Here is an 18781-nt window from a genome sequence, read left to right on the forward strand (position 1 = left end):
AATCTCACCAACATGGCTGCCTAAACATGACCTGAATTAGGACAATACCAATAGACATATACCATGAGTCAGGGAGGGGGATTCAGGAGGCTTCAATCCTACAAAAGAACTATGATAACACAAACATACACACACACCCTGACATACAGATGTAGCAATACATATATACATAAATATAACAACAATTAAAAAGAGGCCATAAATTTGAAAGAGGAAGGGGTGGTTTACATGGGAGTGGTTGGAGGGAGGAAAGAGAAGTGGGAAATTATGTAATTATAATATTAAAAATTTTAAAAAATGCTTTATTTTTAATTATGTGTATGCATGTGTGTATGTGAAAATAAGTGCCAGTGCCCACGGAGGCCAGATGCATCAATTCTTCTGGAGCTGGAGTAATAAGGCAGTTAAAACTGCCTGTCTTAGCTGATGGAAACAGAATTTGGGTCCTCTGTAAAAGCAGTATATTTGTAACTGCTAAGCCATCTCTCTAGCCCTCAGATTTAATTAATTCATTGAGACATGGTTTTACTATGTGGATCAAGTTGGTCTTGAACTCAAGAGATTCCCCTATCTCTGTTTCCTGAGTGCTGGGATTAAAAGTGTGGGTGCCACCACACTTGGCTGATTCTTTTTCATTTAAATGTTATATTCACTTTAAAGGTACATAGTTTCTGCTGTTACTGAATGAAATCTTTTATAAATATCAATTAGACCAAATTGGCTGATTAAAGCTTCCCATGCCCCTACTTTTGGTCTATTCTATTACTCGCATTTCTTACTGGAATAAATGACTAACAGGTACATGAAAAGATCATATCCATCATTAATAACCGGGAAAATGCAAATCAAAACTACAATGTGGTACCACCTTACTCTGGTTAGAATGGTTGTTACCAAAAACTAAAACAACTAATGTTGGTGAGAACATGGAGAAGCTGGCAACCCTGAATGGTGCTGGTAGGAATGCGGAATGGTCTGGCTGCTAATGCAAACAGCACGGCAGTTCCCTAAGAGATTAACCCTATTTTTGGGTATATACCCCAAGAGACTGAAGTCAAGATCTCAAAGATATGTCGTTACCTACTGTCAATAGCAGATTTAACTGTAGCATTTAAGATATTTTTAAACAGCTATGGTATGGAAAAAATAAAACCTAAATATTCATGGATGGATGAGTAAAGAAAATGGGCATATAGTCTATTGCTGTGATAAAAACACCAACCAAAAGTAACTTGGGGAAAGGATCCTGAGTCACAGTTCATTGAAAGCCACGGTGGGAACTCAAGTGAGGCAGGAAACTGGAGGCAGAGATCATGGAGGAGTGCTGCTTGTTCATCATGGCTGCTCCACCTCCTTCTCACACAAACAAAGCCAGGTGCACAGGAGACACTGCCCAATGAGAGCTGGACCCTCCCACGTCAATAATTAATCAACAAAATGCTCCACAGACTTGTCTATGGATCAGTCTGGCGGAGGTAACTCCTCAAATGTGACTCCCTCTCCCTAGACATGTCTAAATTTGTGTCAAGTTGACAGAAACCAACCAGCACAGGAAGATTCAGCTTTTAGAAAGAGAGAACATTTTCCATATGGTAAATATAGATGAACCTGAAGGACATTGTGCTAAGTGAAACACACCTGTCCACCATGACAAACTACAATACCATTTATGTGTGGAATTTCAAATAATTCGACTCACAGAAACAGAGACTGGTTGCCAGGGCTTGGGAGGCCAGAAAAGAGGTAAAGTTTCTGCTGGTCTATTATTCTGTTTGTGCCTAGTTCACAGTGCTGTTAGTGAACTGTGCCTAATTAATGCTCTGCTAGCTAGTCAATGGTGCCTCATTAATAGCACACTTAAATGTTTAGCATGCTCTTCTCACAAAAACAAACAAAATCCCAACCTCAAAAATCCAAACCCTGTCTCCATTTTAAAGGACTCTGTGAGACTTGTAGTTGTGCTTCCCTTGCTCGTCTCTGGCTCTCGCATTACTACAAGCAGGAGTGTGATGCTCCACAACTGTTTTACCTCAGGGTCACATATGCAACACTGAGTCTGGGAAAGAGGGCGTTGGTAAAGCGTTCTAACATCCATGTTCATCCGTAACACATCATGTCCTCCTTATTCTTCTCATTATATCGGTATTGCTTCCCAAAGACCATGTGACAATTGCTCTACTCTTTGCATGTCTGACAGGTCATGCACATGTAGGAGCTGCTCACAAACACTTGGATGAGGGATGAGGGATGAGGGATGAGGAAATGGAGAACATGCCAGGAAAGCTGAAGCACTCTAATTTCAGATCTGAGAAATACTGTGGCCAACATGTTTCAAGATTGCTGATGTGTTTCCCTTTTAGTCTGTTTAACACTGACTTACCATAGGTACACTGGAGTAGATCTTTTCTGGGTCACATTGACATGGGAGGGACTTTTACAAACAAGAGCATGTTCCTAAGACATGTCTGTCCTAATGAGATCATTTAAGACTAATATTCTCGCAAACATGAGTGTAAAAATAAAAATAAGCATTGTCATATACCCTCACTAAAGATAATTTGTATCAAAAAGGCAGTATCAACAAGGGAAGTAAAACTGGAACTTGGGGGAAAATAAAACCAGATTACAAAATATCTTAGGACTAATGGAGAGATGGATCAATGGTTAAGAACTGACTGTTCTTACAGAGGACCTAGGTTCAGTTCCCAGCTCCCACAGCAGATTGCTCACAACTGCTAGATGCCTGTAACTTTAATTCTGGGGGATCTAATACTCTCTGCTGGCCTCTGTGAGCTCTGTACTTATGCAGTGCACGAACATATAAGGAGGCTCTTACAGAAACACATGAAATAAAAATAAATCTTGAAAACCAAAGGTTTGTGAGACTATAAATACAATGTGTTGCTTCCGAGTTAGGTAGAATAACTCTTACCCTATGGAATAGCTATGAAGTATAATGCAGTTATGCACAAGCCACCAGGACTCCATGTGAAATGCTTCTTTCTGGGATAATAATGACAGGCACAGTCTTTCTGGTCATCATAATGACCGAGACTTGCAGGGGTGCCAGAACCAGGTCCTCAGCATTTAAACCATTAGCAAGGTGGGGTGGTGACAGGGCTGCAGTGCTGGGCCAGCAGAGAGGCCAGCACAGAAGAGTGCAACGAGCCTTCCTGACAGCAGAGGCAGAGTCATGTCTGCTCATATTTTGGGGGTCTCACAACATCTGGCAAGCACTATGCCAGGTCTTACAGGGACCTTACAGGTGATTTTCCAGCCTCCCAGTTCTGCTCATCAGTCCTGTCCCTGTCTAACTGCAGAGGCAGAGAGAACCCCATTATGTACTGATCTTGGCTATTTTTGTCGTCTTTGGCCCACATTCAAAGCGAGGAGAGGAGGAGTGTGCTTAATATAAAATATACATTGCAGTTCCTTTAACCTCTTGTTTGCAGAACAACTATTCCTTCAAAATCTCACATGGGATACTCCGTGTTTATATCCATAAAGAACAGCACATTACTGCAAAACTTAATGAGATGCTTCAGGCTAACACACTAATGAAGACAAGACAAAAGAAACTGGAGTTTGAGGCCAGCCTGGGCTACATAGTAAGTTCAAGGCCAGACTGAGCTATATAGTTATTCTCTGTCACACATTTAAAAAAAAAGGCAGAGAGATTAAAAGATGATGTTATCATAGTTTTTTTTTTTCATTTTCAAAAGTCTGTAAATTTGGTTAATACAATACAGGTCCTCAGAATGATCTTGAATAGAGATTTCCTGCTGTCATGAGAACTGGTTTCAAAAGAACTATGTCACTGTGTACCGGCTGCCAGCACTTTACCACATATGGCTGGTAAAGAGGGAAGAAGAAAGGAAAGTAGGAAGAAGGGGCCACATGGTTCGTAGACAGCACAGGGGACGAGAAGGCGCAATCGCTGACATAACATCTCACTCTTGTGAAGGAAACAAAACTCCTCTCAGATGTGTATCAAATGGAAGAGCAGGGCCTGGATCTGTGTGTCCTAGGAGGGAGAGGAAAGACCTTTGCAGCAGGAGTGTGGCCACTGCTGCCCTTCTGGTTACCAAGAGGCAGGGCACTGTCTGCTGGTCGTGTGCTTACTGTTTCTTCATCTACCAGGTCCTGAATCACCAACCTTATTATGTAAGGCTCCTGCTATGGTGTTATTTGAATTATATCACCAATTTACACTTTGGGATTCATGCCTGCACGTGGCAACATTAAATCTATTAATACCTGGCACCTCCCATCAGCATGCAGAAGGCAAGTAGTGCATGGAACTAAAATCAGCTGCTTACCTCCTTAGTGAACAAACCAGTCATATCATTAAGTACACATTCAGTATGATTTCTCTGTGCAGCGCTAAGGACTGAGTTTGGGTCTCGCACATGCTGAGCAAGTGCTCTACCACTCAGCTATGCCCTAGCTTTAAAACTGCTAACATGTTTTTCTTCAACTATTTAAGTTGTCCGTTTAGCCAGGTTTCTGCTATTCTGTCTAATCTTGATTTTTATGTTATACAACTTTTTGAACTAAGCAACTAACCAGACAAAACATTTCATAACTCAACCAGGAGGGAATAAAACATGAAGAGGATTTCATTCTACTCTGTGGTACATGAACAACTCAAATATTCTTATTTAAATCCCACTTGTGCTGGGAGCTGAGTGGGAGACCCCAGGATCATCCATGGCTCTCCACCATGCTGTGATCTCTACTGCTAGGAGGAAGGTCAGGATTCAGTTACTTTTCTGTATAAATAAATTAATTGATATAAATCCAGAAAAAATACTTGGTCAGAGATAATGTCATAATAAAAGTAGTGGCTGCCACGTGCTTACACGAACCAGGAACTTAAGTTTTCTACTACAGAAGAGAGCTTTAGAGATACTGAGCATTCAGGCCAATTAAGAAACGGTACACATCACAAGCAAATGCCTGAGGGCAAAGGCTGAGTCCCAGTATTCTTCCCAGAGCTTTGGAAAGTAGGATGCAACAACTCTGAAGGGTGGGGGCAGCCGATTGCTTCTGTTTTGCTTTGGATATTTTTTGTTTTTCCTATATATGTTATTAGGGCAGTGTAATGCTCTTTAAAATTTTTAAAAATCTGCTTTATTTAGTGTGTGTTTCTGGGTGCACTGGTACTATGGTATGCATGGGAGTTTGTTCTCTCCTTCCTATGTAGGTCCCAGAGATAAAATCCTTCAGCCAGGAGCCAAGGAAGTACCTTTGTCTATAGAGCTGCCACACCAGCTCAGAATAGAGTGATTCTTAAAAGAAGTTGATTAGTTAAAATACACATATTTTATGTTAATTAAAATAAAGGGTATATACATATTAAAACGTTACATGGCACCTAATATATATGTACAAATTTATCTTTCAACTATAAATAATAATGAAAATTATGGGGTAATATGTGATGTCATCATACATGTATACATGTCTAAGGTTCAAATCAGAATAAACATGTCTGCTGCAACATTTATTTTATTTTACATTTTGGTAGAAACATCCAGAATCCCTTCCTCTAGCTTTTTTTGGAATTATGCTCAAATTTATATTGACATCTTACAATAGTTTTTACAGATTATAGTATATTGATTTCTAAAATGATAGCCTCCCTAAGATATAGTAGCCTTTCTACAATGTAATATCAACAGAGGGGAGGGAAAGAGGAGAGAAGGGAGAGGTGGGAGGGGAAAGGGAGAGAAATGTTACATAACAGCAGAATTCCTTTTTTATTTTTCTCCCACAAAGCCCCAGTCACAGGACCCAGCTGCTCTGAATGGCTTCCGCCTTGGTGACCGCTTTCACCAAAGGTAACCAGTGCTCTTGGATTCACCCCAAACTAAGAGCTGTCAGCTGTGCACACCATCGGGCAGCATTACATAACAGGCAGCTCAAGAGGCAGGAGAGAAGAACACACTGGAAGGAGCCTTTGGTGAGGGGCTGAGGTTACTCTGAACATACTCCACGGAGAGAAAGCCACCGACAGGTCACATGACTGACAATCATCATGGAAACACTCCAGTTTTCCCACAGCAGACCTGACTGCACATGTGTACAAGAAGCAGTGCCCTTCTAAGCCAGCATCTGTGTGGGAGTGAATTCCTGCTGGGGGCTGGAACCCTTTCTGGGATATTCCCTTCTTTTTCTTTCTGTATTTCTTTTTTTTATATACTGTTACTCCACAAGCACATTTTAAAAAATAGTTATTTATAACAGGAAGAGTCAAATTCTGAGACTTCTGACCTTATTAGTTGGTGATTCTAAAAGCTATGTAGAATGCTTCCCTGTCTCACAGGAGACCCTCCTTGGTAAGGAGAGTGTTATGGAGCAAGCCTCAGTTGGGCCTCATTTTCTAGCTCCAGAGAAGCAAGGAGTCTCCTACATTTCATGTGCTTAAAACAAAACAGAAAAAAACCAAAACCAAAATAAACAAAACCAAGTATGCTGAGGCTAGGGGTGGTCCTCACAGTGTTTGCCTGGCAAGCAGAAGGTTCTAGTTCAGTTTTGAGTTGGGGGTTGGGAGGATCTTTATAGCAATCTGGGTGGTGAGGGTCACAATCGATCACACAGCATGTACAGGACTTACTTCTTATAAAACTATGTAAAAAGACATGATCTACCGGAGAGGGGAAAGTATATACTTGTTCATGCAAATTATTCAACAGACCTGATTACTTCCAAACAATAATAATAAAAAGCATTTACAGAACCCAATTTAGCACTGAAACGACAATCTCACAGGCCTGTTTTGCTAGCAAACCAGATTGCACCTCTTTGAAGACGCTTTAGAAGTTCCAGAATTTCTAGAACATGCAGATGATTCTTGCTTACAAACTTAATTGCCATTTTGGGAGCCATTTTCCTGGTAAAAGTCCAGTAAGACCAGGCTATAAATCAATAAAACCCAGTAGCCTGCAGTATTTATTTGTTTGCTTGCTTGTTTACTTATTTTTGGTTTATAAGAGGCTAAGTTTGGTTTATAATGTGGCTAAGACTGGATGTACACATGATTTTCATTTTCTGTCAAGTTTTGATTTGCTGAACTGTCTCAGTTCCATTTTAAAGCAAAAATATCAATTGAAAAATAAGATTCATATGATTAAGCCCAAATGGTATGAAGACTACAATCTATCCCTCACTATAGAAAATGCAGAGTACACTGAGGCACCGTGCTTCTGTCTTTTACATGAGTGAAATAAATGCTGGCGTTGAAATTCAGGGTGGATTATAAAGCTGGGATGAATCACTTGGTAGAGAGCCTGGTGCATCTGATATAAATGTTTTAAGAAACTGAATAAATTAACAGATCTGAGACAAAAATTTCCAGCTCTAACATTTTTTTGCAAACAAATATTCCCATTCTAACATCAGCATCAATGGTATTCTGTCTAAACTGAATATTCTTGAGTCTCAGACAACTTTGAAGTATTAGGAACTTAATACAGAAATGCTGGCTCATCTGCCTGTTAAGAGTAGCTGGGTCTCCTTACGCATGACTTCACTTTGCATATCCCCTGAATTAGAATGCAAAGGGCACAACTTCAAGGCCTTCTACCATGCAGTAAGTACAGGTAAGATCTAGACACATCTCAGACCAACATACATTTCATTTTCATAAAAGAGGATTCAGGTACACTGCATAAACCATATTACAGCAGTAACTAAAAACAACATATTCAGGGTGAAAGCCGACACCAAGAGTGAAGGGAGGGTGTCACTCACAGCCTTTACGGTTGCAGGGCAGCAATTCTCTTTTATCGTGGTCATTTATTAATGGAGGGAGGAGAAAAGACAAACTATGGGAAATGCACACCATCTGCTCACTCCAGATGCAACTGCACATGCCTGTTACAGCAAAGCCTTTGACCAGAACTGAACATATAAGATCTAATCCCCCTGAAATCACCAACAAAGGTATTTAGACATATTGCAACACAGATATATGTAATACCAAACTCATGATTAGGAGACCTTTATAATATCAGTTAAGACCAGTGTGCACACAGAAATTAAAGAGAACATTAGCACAGCATCTGAGAAAATGGGGTTGGATTTCTATGAGCTCCATGCAGCTCTTCCTTAAATAACATCGGGATTTAGACATCTCTTTCCTTGAATAGCAAAAACATTTCAGTCAAGTCATCCCAATTTTTCAAAGGCACCAGAAGATGAGCCTTCAGCATTGCACATTTCTAGTACCAAGCATTCCTTATAGAAAAAGGTCAGAAACAAATATTCTTACCTTGAAATTGTGAACCTTTTCATATTTTGGAATTTGTTCATTTTCTTTCAGAGTTGCTCTTCTAACAAGTGATGTCAACTGTGAATAAGCAAAGAGTTTCAGAGGTTGCCAGATTGTCACAGATGACTTTTGAGAACCCAGTTTCATTCCCAAGGCTGCTATCAATAAATCTTGCTGACGGCCCTCTTGTTTGGGTTTGCGAACTGTAGCTCTATTAGTTTTCCTCCCCGACCAAGACTCTTTGGATGGCATTTTGGAATTCAAAGGAAAGGAAAAGCAAAAAACAAAACAAAACAAGAAAACCTTGTGGCAGCCTGTGACTGTCGGTGAACTCTACTCAGCTAACACATGAGCATGCTGCAGCCAGCTCAAAATCCTAACCTAGAGAGCCGCGGCCACGCCACACGCCAGAGCACGGGGAGGTGCGGGAGGGTGATGAAGCACTTCTTCCCAAGGCTGATTAACACACAAATTCCCTCTTCTTTTTTTAACCGGGCTCTATATTTAAGCTTCTGAAAACTTAAAAGAGTCTGGAGAGGAAATCAGTCTGTGCTAACATACAAAACATGCAGCATCTCTCTTTGGGAGTCCTTTTAAAAAGCGAGACAATTGAGACAAATGATACATTGCTCAACGCTTTCTTCTCTGCTCAATACATCAATGTCCATTCTGAATGAGAGATGCCTACATAGAGCCCGCAGTCAGTCTCTAGCAACAGACACCCTGCGAACTCACTTAGAGGAGGGGCGGGGAGGGAGGGGTTTGCAGGAGGAAGCGCAGCTAGACTGGCCACAGTAAGAGAGGAGACAACCAATGAAAACCCAGTAACAGTGTTTAAGTACTGTGTTCCTCAACTCACTGTTTCCCCCTCCTCTCAGGCAAGATTTTTCTTGCTGGCTCAAGGAAGGAAAAAAAAATATGTAGGAAGGTAATGAGCTACGAGCAAGTCATACATTAGTGGTAGAGGAAAATTAGCACACAGCACTGGGTTTTTATTTAAGAGCAAAACCAACCAACCAAAAACCTCTACTGCCAGGTAAACTAAAGGGACAGTCCATGCTTTTCTGTGTGTACCATGTGAGGTGTGAGCTGCTCTAATGAGGTGAATCTAGCCTTATTTGTGCATTGTGGTGAGGCTGGTTAACTAAAATCCAGCTTTATTAAAGATGAACAAAAATGGCTAAATATTTTGATGAAAAAGAAAAGGAATTTAAGCGTTGCATTTTCATCCAGAAGAGAAAGCATACATGTAGCATTGCTGATATCCTCTAGTATAGCTCTGTCTATACTCTATTTGATTATAGATCTACACTTACTCAGAAATACCAACATGCTAGTTTTCTAGTCTCAGTACTTTTTGTTCAGTTTGAGGCCAGAGGAAGGGAGATAAGAATAATCCCTCAGTTGCACAGGGCCCAGGTGCAGTGTGCCTGTGCTTTCCAGACCCTGGTATATTTGTCTGCAACTGCAGAAAAGGGGCTGCTGGCTGAGAGACTAAACCCAGTTCTCCTCAAGAGCAATGACTACAGTTCCCAATGGGGCTATGAGAAATTCAGTCTGTTGCTCCTCCCCTTTAAGACAGGGTCTCACTATATAGGCCGGTCATTCTAGAACTCACTATGTAGACCAGGGTAGCCTTGGATTTACTGAGATACGCCTGCCTCTGCACCATCACACCCAGCTTCATGCTTTTCCATTTGGGTTCTCCTAGAACTCACTATGTAGACCAGGGTAGCCTTGGATTCACTAAGATACGACTGCCTCTGCACCATCACACCCAGCTTCATGCTTTTCCATTTGGGTTCTCTACCCATCTCCCACCTGCTTCCTTATGCTTGCTATGTTATAAATCTTATGGATCTGAGAGTCTGCATTTAAGTGAACTGGAGGTTGGAGGCTGTAGCTCAGCAGCAGAAGCACATGCTTGGAGTGTACAAGGACTTGGGTTTCAGCTCTAGACCCAAACCAAACCAAACCAGACCAGAAATTCAGTCAGCTGACCACTATATACACAATGTCTCATATTTCACAAAATATATGAGGCATTCCACTGAAAATTCTAATTTGAATAAGATATGAGACACCCTTAAATTATATCAAGACACTGGAAGTAATGACTGGCATGTGTGCACCTGTGCACCTATAAAGGCCAGAGCTCAATGTTGGCTGTTGCTGTTCGCAAGTAGAGCACCTTATTGTCCTGCGATAGTGTCACTTACTGAACATGGAGCTCACTGATTGGCCGATGAGCTTAATGAGTGCCAGGGCTCTGCCTGTCTCTGGTCCTTTCTTTGCCCAGACACACTCTGCCACAGTCAGGTTTTATGTGGGTGCTGGGATCCAAACTCAGGTCCTCATGTTTGCACAAAAAGTACTTCACCTCCTGAGGCATCTCTCCAGCCCCAGGACTGACTTGAGTCTATATATAGTCCCCTTTACTCTTTTTTAAATTAGCAATGGAAAATTAAGCGAGGACTTCAGGCATGCTAATTGAGTATCTCCCACCACACTATATTCTCAGATCCTTTGTAGTAAAAGAAATGCAAATAAATAAAAAACAATGAAAGACATTAACATTTACTCTATACACAGTTTCATAAATTTACTCTCAGATGATTGATAGATTATAAAGTGATACTACCGAGAGGAGACACACTGGAAAAGAGTTTTCTTGTCTAACCTAAGTGGTTCTTCAGCTCAAGCCTAGTTTGCCATGTGATGACTGGAAACATAATGGGTAACAACTCCTTGGACATGTTCAGCTGAAGGTCATGTTAACCCAGTCCTCAGTAGGCATCAGATAAAAAATAAGATCAAAAAGGCAAACATAATGGTATCTGCTTTTTCAACAATGTATAAAGCAAAGTTCCTAAGTTAAAGAAAACAGTTGCAGGTGTAATCCAAGTGGTGGATTTATTTGTTCATTTTGTTTTTCTTGATTATTTTGGCCAAGTTTCTATCATGTTCATATCAACCCTTGTGCTTCAGCTAATGTAACTAAAATTCAACTATGCGCAAAAATACATATAGTTCTCTAAATTTACTTCTCCTCCCTATAAGTCAGTGCAGCGCACAGACCTCATCAGGGAGGTTTCTCTGTGCAGTGGATAGTGGTTAACGCAGAAACTCACAACTGGTCAAAGTGCAGAGAGCAAGTGTGGAGTGCTGAGACACAGATGGGACATCCACACCACATTTATGATGTCATAAATCTGAGGCGTTTCATGCAGAGCCTTCTTACATTGCACAGCATGACTCTACCATGGGTTTGGGTCTCACTGCACATGTGAATTTTTTACCATGAAAGTGGCCATACCTTGCAATGCCAAAGAGTACTATCCAAAACACTGTATGTTGAGAACCGCAGTATTTTTACTGTATGGAAATTATTTTGTTCTTATAGGAACATAATGGTTCAATTAAATGATTCCTATAGTCATTCTTCAGCATGTATCAAATAAGTGTCTTTGGACTGAACTGAGTTAGTTAAGAAGTACAACCATCTCATTAGTAACAAATTTGCCTTTACTGTTAACAAGTGATAAAATTACACATATGACAGAATCATTTTAATTTTTAATGAATTATTATCAGTGATACAAAGTAAGTATATATACTTTACTAAAATTTAAAAATAACATTAAACATAAGTATATAGAAGTTTAATACATAATAAATAAATAAAATATTTATTATTTACTTTCTATGTCTATATACTAAAGATTCTGTATAAGTTTCTTGGGTAAAAAAAAGCTGCAAGCAGAAAAGGCTTAAGAAAGCCTGGTCTATACTATACAGCATGCCTGGAGACTAGATTTTCCTTTGGTGTTACGGCCTTTTCCAATTCCCACAGTCTAGCTCTAATCACATTTTTTAAAAGGCATAATATAATGACTTGGATGCCAACTGAGGAAACAAGGTTGGAGGGGGTATGAAAAATGGGAAGGAAAAGAGACAGAACTTAGTAACCAGTAAACACTATTTACAATACTGCTTCCTGCTTTCCACGGCTGCCACAACTACTCTGAGAAGTAGATAACAATGGTAATCACATCATCAGGTGACGACACTAGCGACTCATTCAGTTATATGGCAGGAAGTGGACAGTCTGAGTTCTGAACACGTATTTGTAACCTCCAAGCTCCTTCTGTTACCTTACAATGTGAGGCACTAAAACTCAGGGTGGAAGGGACACGTGCTCTGATATTCTGACTCCCTGACATAAAGCAGAAGGGAGCAGTTTCAGTGGGAGTCCAAATTCACTGGTGGTACCTGTGGTCTATATCATCACCCTTGGTGGAAGCACCAGCAGTGGTTAGCTTTTACCTAGAGCAGGAGTTTCTGGCCTGACATCAGATCTGACTCTACCCATCCATGACACCAAATGGTATTTCTGTAGATTTATCTAAATCACCAAAATTACTCTGCTAAAGGGCGGGAAATGTGGCAGATTCCCAACCCTGCATTTTTCTACTGTGCCCGTACTATAGTATAGAGAGGAGAATGACAGCAATGGAAAGGAGTGAGGAGGGAATAGACATAGGAGTGCTGCATTCACTGCTGTAAAATGAGAGGGTTTGAGAAGTCCCACCACCCTGCTGTTTGTCCTATATGATCAATGGACCTGCGATGAGCTGACCCCTCATTCTCACCAAGTGGACTAGAATCAGAAGCTCAGCCCCAAGCCACATCAAAGTGCTAACTTTAACTCCACCATTAACCGGTTGTGGAATGTCCTGGGTCAAGTTAGTAATTTATTTCAGCCTGTGCTCCTGTACATGTAAATTGATTTGAAGTACGGAACAATATAACACTGTCAAACATGATAATCTATGAGAAGAATTTGGCATTATTTTGAGTCAGTAAGTAACCAGTAAGTGGGAAGTTTCCCTTTCTTGTACTCAGAGGCCTATATTGCTGAGAATAGGGCAAGTATTCTATGTGACTATGGCATGAGTTAAAAACTCAAGGTCATTGTCTTATAAACTTCAGGACACATTCTAAGTCAGTGGTCCTCAGCCTGTGGTCCTGGCCCTCACAGGGGTCACATATCAAACATCCTGCATATCAGATATTTATATTATAATTCGTAACCATAGCAAAATTACATTTATGATGTAGCAACAAAATAATTTTATGGTTGGGGTCACCACAACATTAGGAACTGTATTACAGTGTCAAAGTGTTAGAAGGGTTGAGAACCACTGCTGTAAGAAAGATGATTCTCTATTTTAACCTAAGCCTGATGTGGCAAATTTAAGTTGTGAAAATCCCTATGTTCAAGATGAGCAATCTCATCAAGGCCTGCTTATAGAGGAAAAAGACTTGACACATTATTCACACTGTCCTAGTTCATTTCCTGTTGCTGTAACAAAGACCACATCCACAATTTGGCTTACACATCCCTTCCTGATCATAGCAAGAACTCAGAGACAGGAACTGAAGCAGAGGCCATGGAGGGGTGCTGCTTATTGACTTGTTCTTCTCGGCTTGCTTAGTTTGCCTTTTTATACAGCCCAAGGTCACCTGCTCAGGGTGGCACTGCCCACAATGCCCATTAGTCAAGAAAATGCCCCCGCAGACTTGCCTAAAGGCCAGTGTAATGGAGGCATTTACTCAATTGAGGTTCTTGTTTCCCAGATGACTTTAGCTTGTCAAGTTGACAAAAAAACACATACCAAATACAAATGACTGATTACAGTTCTTTTTTAAATAAGTATCCATTCTTTAAATAGGACTGAAGCATAAGCCACAGGAATAAATCTCCAACTACTGAATGTAGGACTCATCTGTGGTAAGGATGTTCTCTAGAAATATCTTTTCCTAAGGGACCCCATGCAACATGAGGAGCCCTTTTCTGTAACATCCGGTAACATCCAAGCTATGTACATCACAAGTCCGATACACATTAAATTAGAATTCTATCCCCTGAGCACTTCATGTCAGCATGCCCTATGCTTGGGGCAGTAGTGAGACTGCATTAATTTTTGAGTAATTAGGGATTGAAGTTTCTGGTTCAAGTATAGTGAAATATTGCATTTTCTACAGAATATAAACACCAAGGAAAGTTGTCACTTAGAGATCTGCAGATTCATGTAAATCTCACCCAAATATTCAGATGATTCTTGCCTTCATTCCCTAAATTATAACTTGCAGTATGATTTTTCTCCATGAATGACAAGAATAGACAATATCCAAAGGTACTAACCATCAACATGTACAAGTTAAATGTTTTACATGCATGATGTCATTAGGTATCAAGGCAAGCAAATGAGACGGATGTGTCAATTGTCATTTACCCATGAAGAAAATTCAGAGATTAAGAATCTTGCTGAAGGTCATACTGCTTTAAGATGTGAAAACAGGGCTTGAGCTCAGGCCTCTAGGACTTCAAATCTCTGTCTTTTTCTTGACCATCTTGGCTTTCACAGTGTCTATTTTTTCCCTTTGAGTTTTTTGAGACAGGGTTTCTCTGTGTAACAACCCTGACTGTCCTGGAACTCACTTTGTAGAGATCTGCCTGCCCCTGCCTCCCGAGTGCTGGCACTAAGGGTGTACACCACCACTACCTTGTTATCACAGTATTTGTTTTAAACATGAATTCTTGAAAGGTTAGTACAAATCCTAGATCATTTATCTGAAGCACATTATATCACTAGGTACTCAGTACTGTTATATGTGGGTTGTCGTATTTATCAGATTCAATACTGAATCAAAATTTCCAAGTGGACTTTAAGTCAAATATTAGAGACTTCCAGTTTAGGATTCTTAAATTCCTTAAGTCATGTTCAGATTAATAAATATTTATGTTTCATAGGAAACTTCCATTCTGCTGGGTTGCTAAATGTTTTAGTCACTGCAAGGTTCAGATTATAATCTGTAACCCAGTCTTCATTACATAGCTCCTGTAGCAGTAACCCAATATTGATCAAAATTTCACCCAACATCTAAACACATAGGGTACATCATGTCTCATGTTTAAATAATGTTGGGTCAGTGAAAAAGCATGTTAGAGTAGATGGTATGTGATAGTAGTGATGCTAGAGTAGAATGTTTCATCTGGCAATGGTAACAGAGGTCGAAGGCACAACGTTTTACTTCCTGGTACACAAAGAAGGGTCTTAAGGAACATAATTCACACTGTCCACCTCACCACCCACTGTAAACACCTCTGTGCAGTCACTGCTGCATGCTTCCCAGCAAGATAATGATGTTCAAGAAATAAAACTAGATGTGGGAAGATCCAGAACCCTGTGGGGTCACCATCCCCTAGCAGGTGTCCTGAGTGGTATCAGACAGTGGGCTAGACAAGCGAGTACACAGGATTCCACCATGGCCTGTGCATCAGTTAACGCCTCCAGGTTCCTGCCTTGATCCTGACCTGACTTCCCTGGATGGACTACAAACTTTAAGATGTAATAAATTACCCCCCCAAGAAATAAAATTAGCTTCCTGTAACTTCTTGAAAAAAAGCCTTTTATATCATATCCACAATATTTCATCTTATGAAATTCCTTCAAAGGATCCTAATGAAATTAGAGAAAAGTTTAGCAACCCTAACTTTAGTGTTCTCTTTCATGCCAGAGATAGTCATTAGATTCTTTATTTGTATGTGTGGTGTCTCATGGAAATCAATGCTTAATAGGGTTGGAGGAATCAGGATGAGGCCTGCAAGTGAACAGTGTATTAAGAAAAGAAGAGACTGAGAGATGGCTCAGCAGTTGAGAGCACTGGCTGCTCTTCCAAAGCTGGGTTCAATTCTCAGCACATACGTGACAGCTCACAACTGTCTGTAACTCCAGTCCAGGGTATCTGACACCCACACACAGATATGCTGCAGGAAAAACACCAACACATATAAAATAAAAGTAAATAATTTGTCAAAAAATTAAAAAATATATACAGAAACTCAGCCTGAAATGACAGGTCCTTGTGAGGCAGAAGAAATGATTAAAGTCTGATTTAACTTCTTTTGTGGTATTTTTTTGTTATATAAAAGTATGTACCCACTGATGTCCTCCTCTACAAAGGACACTATAGGGAGACAGTTTGAGCGACTGGAGATCTGAAGCTAAACAGTCAAATCTATGAAGGTCACCTGACCAGGTGGGGCCAATGCTTCCCTATCTTCCCCTCAGAAATGCCGTCTCAGCAAAGGCTGGTGAACAGGGATGAGCATGAAGAAGGTGCAGGAACCTTCCTCAACAACCCAGAATGTATCCAAGGACCTAATGTAAAGGTGTTTTCAATCACCACTCCATAAACTGATGCTCAAGGAAGACAAGTGGCATTTACCTTTGGGTTTATGAATGACGTCAGAACAGGAATAGGCCTGAGTGCATGGGAGAGTCCTTGGAAAATCTTTCTGCCTCAAGCCTGACTCTATAACTATGTTCAGATCAAGAAGTAACCTGTGAGGCAGTAATCCCATTCTAGTCCTACTTCATAGTAATTTTTAATTACTGTAATCTTCTGCCAACCTACTCACTCACAAAAAAATAACCATGTTCAGTTTCTATGCTGCCCCACAGTAGGGTTCTTCCACAGAACTTAAGATTTCACAGAATTTTTGTTATACAGGTTTTCATTCTGTTCCCACATTCCTGTTTTACAGATGGGAAATCCATCCATAAATAGGCATTTCCTTAGAAACAGAAAATCAAAGCAGCCACGACGGAAATCCAGGTCTCATGCTTTCACACCCTGCCTTTCTCCTCTCTGCTGTGTTTCATGGAGACCCAGGGATGTGAGTGACAGTGAACTGTAAGCATGGCTCAGTGTGACAAAGAACCATCAGCAGAAATAGTGGCAGCTGAAAACAGCCACTCCCGACTGAGTTCTAAGCTTGACAACTGGTTTACAGCACACAGAGTAAAACGATCAGTGTTTTAGTCAGCGCTCTCCTCCTGTGACAAGACGTCTAAGAACCAACGTACAACAAAGAAAGAGTTACTTTGGCTCCCCGTTTCTGAGGCATCGGCTCACAGTTATTTGGTCCTACTGCTTTGAGCTTGACAGCAGAGTAAATAATCTACCTCATCCTAGCCAGGAAGCTAGCATTGATCCCAACATCTCCATAAAGGTCATACCCCTACGGACCTAACTTCTATTAGTCTCACCTCCTAAAGGTTCCCCTACTTCCCAATACTGTCATGGCTGTAGACCAAATTTTCAACACATGGGACTTTGGAGAAGATTCTAGTACAAACTAAAGCAGATAACCTTGACAATTAACTCCTGGCACTTTAAAAGTCTTTGGAAAAACAAAAACCATAATATTTGCCTATGGCAGGCATCATGACATGTTGGTCATACTTAGTTACATGGAGTCCTGTGCTATGCGTCAGCGTTTTAGGGAGAAACATTACTAAGCAGAATATCTTTTTTATTATTTATTTGTTTGTTAGTTTGTAATAGCCCTGGCTATCCTGGAACTCACTCTGTAGACTAGAGATCTGCCTGCCTCTGCCTCCTGAGCACTGGGATTAAAGGTGTGCACCATATCCACCCCTATTTTTTAAAAAATAAAAACACTACTTCTTTCCCCTGTTTCTTGAAAAAAAAAAAGACTGTTCTCCAAACTGATTAAAAAACCAGACAGCTGATCAGAGACCCATGAAGCCTGGGGGCTGCACACAGGGGTACCCGTCCCAGCAGATCAGGCCATCCAGAGTCTGCTAGCTTTGCAGTGCAATTAATTCCCACCTCCACTCAAAGGAAGAAGAGAACCATCAGAGTATTGGGTTTGCTTGCACCCACCAGAAGAGAACCTTGGACCTCCCCACCCCGTATGCACCAGGAGAGGAAGAGACCCCATCAGTACCCACTGGAAGAAGAGATGGGAAGATGACAGTATAAGAACACATTTAACAACAGAAAGATCCATATGATGCCACCAGAGTCTAGGGATCCCACACCAGCAAGACCTGAACATCCCAACACAGATGAAGCAGAAGAGAATGATCCTAAAAACAATGTTATGAAGATGATAGAGACCCTCAGAGAGGAAATGAGAAAATCCCTTAAAGAAATGGAAGAAAAAACAAACAAAAAATTCAAGAAATGGAGGAAAAGACAAACCAAAACTTGCAAGAAATAAACAAATCTCTTAAAGAAAACAAAGAAAGCCAAGGAAAAAAAACAACCAAACAAGTGAAGGAAACAATTCAAACAGTTCAAGGTTTGAAAGCTGAATTAGAAAAACAAACAAACAAAAACCCCAAAAACACCACAGTAGTCTGAGGGAATGCTGGAAATAGAAAAGGTGGGTACAATCAGGAACTACAGATGCAAGCATAACCAACAGCATGTAAGAGATGGAAGAGAGAATCTCAGGTGTTGAAGATACACTAGGAGAAATGGATTCATCCACCAAAGAAAATCTTAACAAAACAGACAGGTAGGCAAATGGAATCAAATTGAAAACCCTGATATTAACCCACACACCTATGAACACCTGATTTTTGACAGAGAAGCTAAAATTATACAATGGGAAAAAAGAAAGTA

The 18781-nt window shown here is 40.5% G+C and overlaps 1 protein-coding gene across 4 annotated transcripts in view; it reads right to left on the reverse strand.

Moving 5' to 3' along the window:
* The window catches only part of Chn1 (chimerin 1), a 144827-nt gene that overhangs the window by 32844 nt on the left and 93202 nt on the right, over positions 1 to 18781 (reverse strand). For 3 of the 4 annotated variants that reach the window (XM_040745604.1, XM_040745603.1, XM_013121941.2), the window contains one exon: positions 8276 to 8353. In XM_040745604.1, coding sequence (XP_040601538.1) covers positions 8276 to 8353 — 78 coding nt within the window. Of the gene's footprint in view, positions 1 to 8275; positions 8354 to 8656; positions 9005 to 18781 lie in introns of those variants that run through there. The other variant, XM_013121944.3, reaches the window with a different exon arrangement.

This window comes from Mesocricetus auratus, unplaced genomic scaffold (assembly GCF_017639785.1).
Source record: "Mesocricetus auratus isolate SY011 unplaced genomic scaffold, BCM_Maur_2.0 Super-Scaffold_100004, whole genome shotgun sequence".
NCBI lineage: Eukaryota > Metazoa > Chordata > Mammalia > Rodentia > Cricetidae > Mesocricetus > Mesocricetus auratus.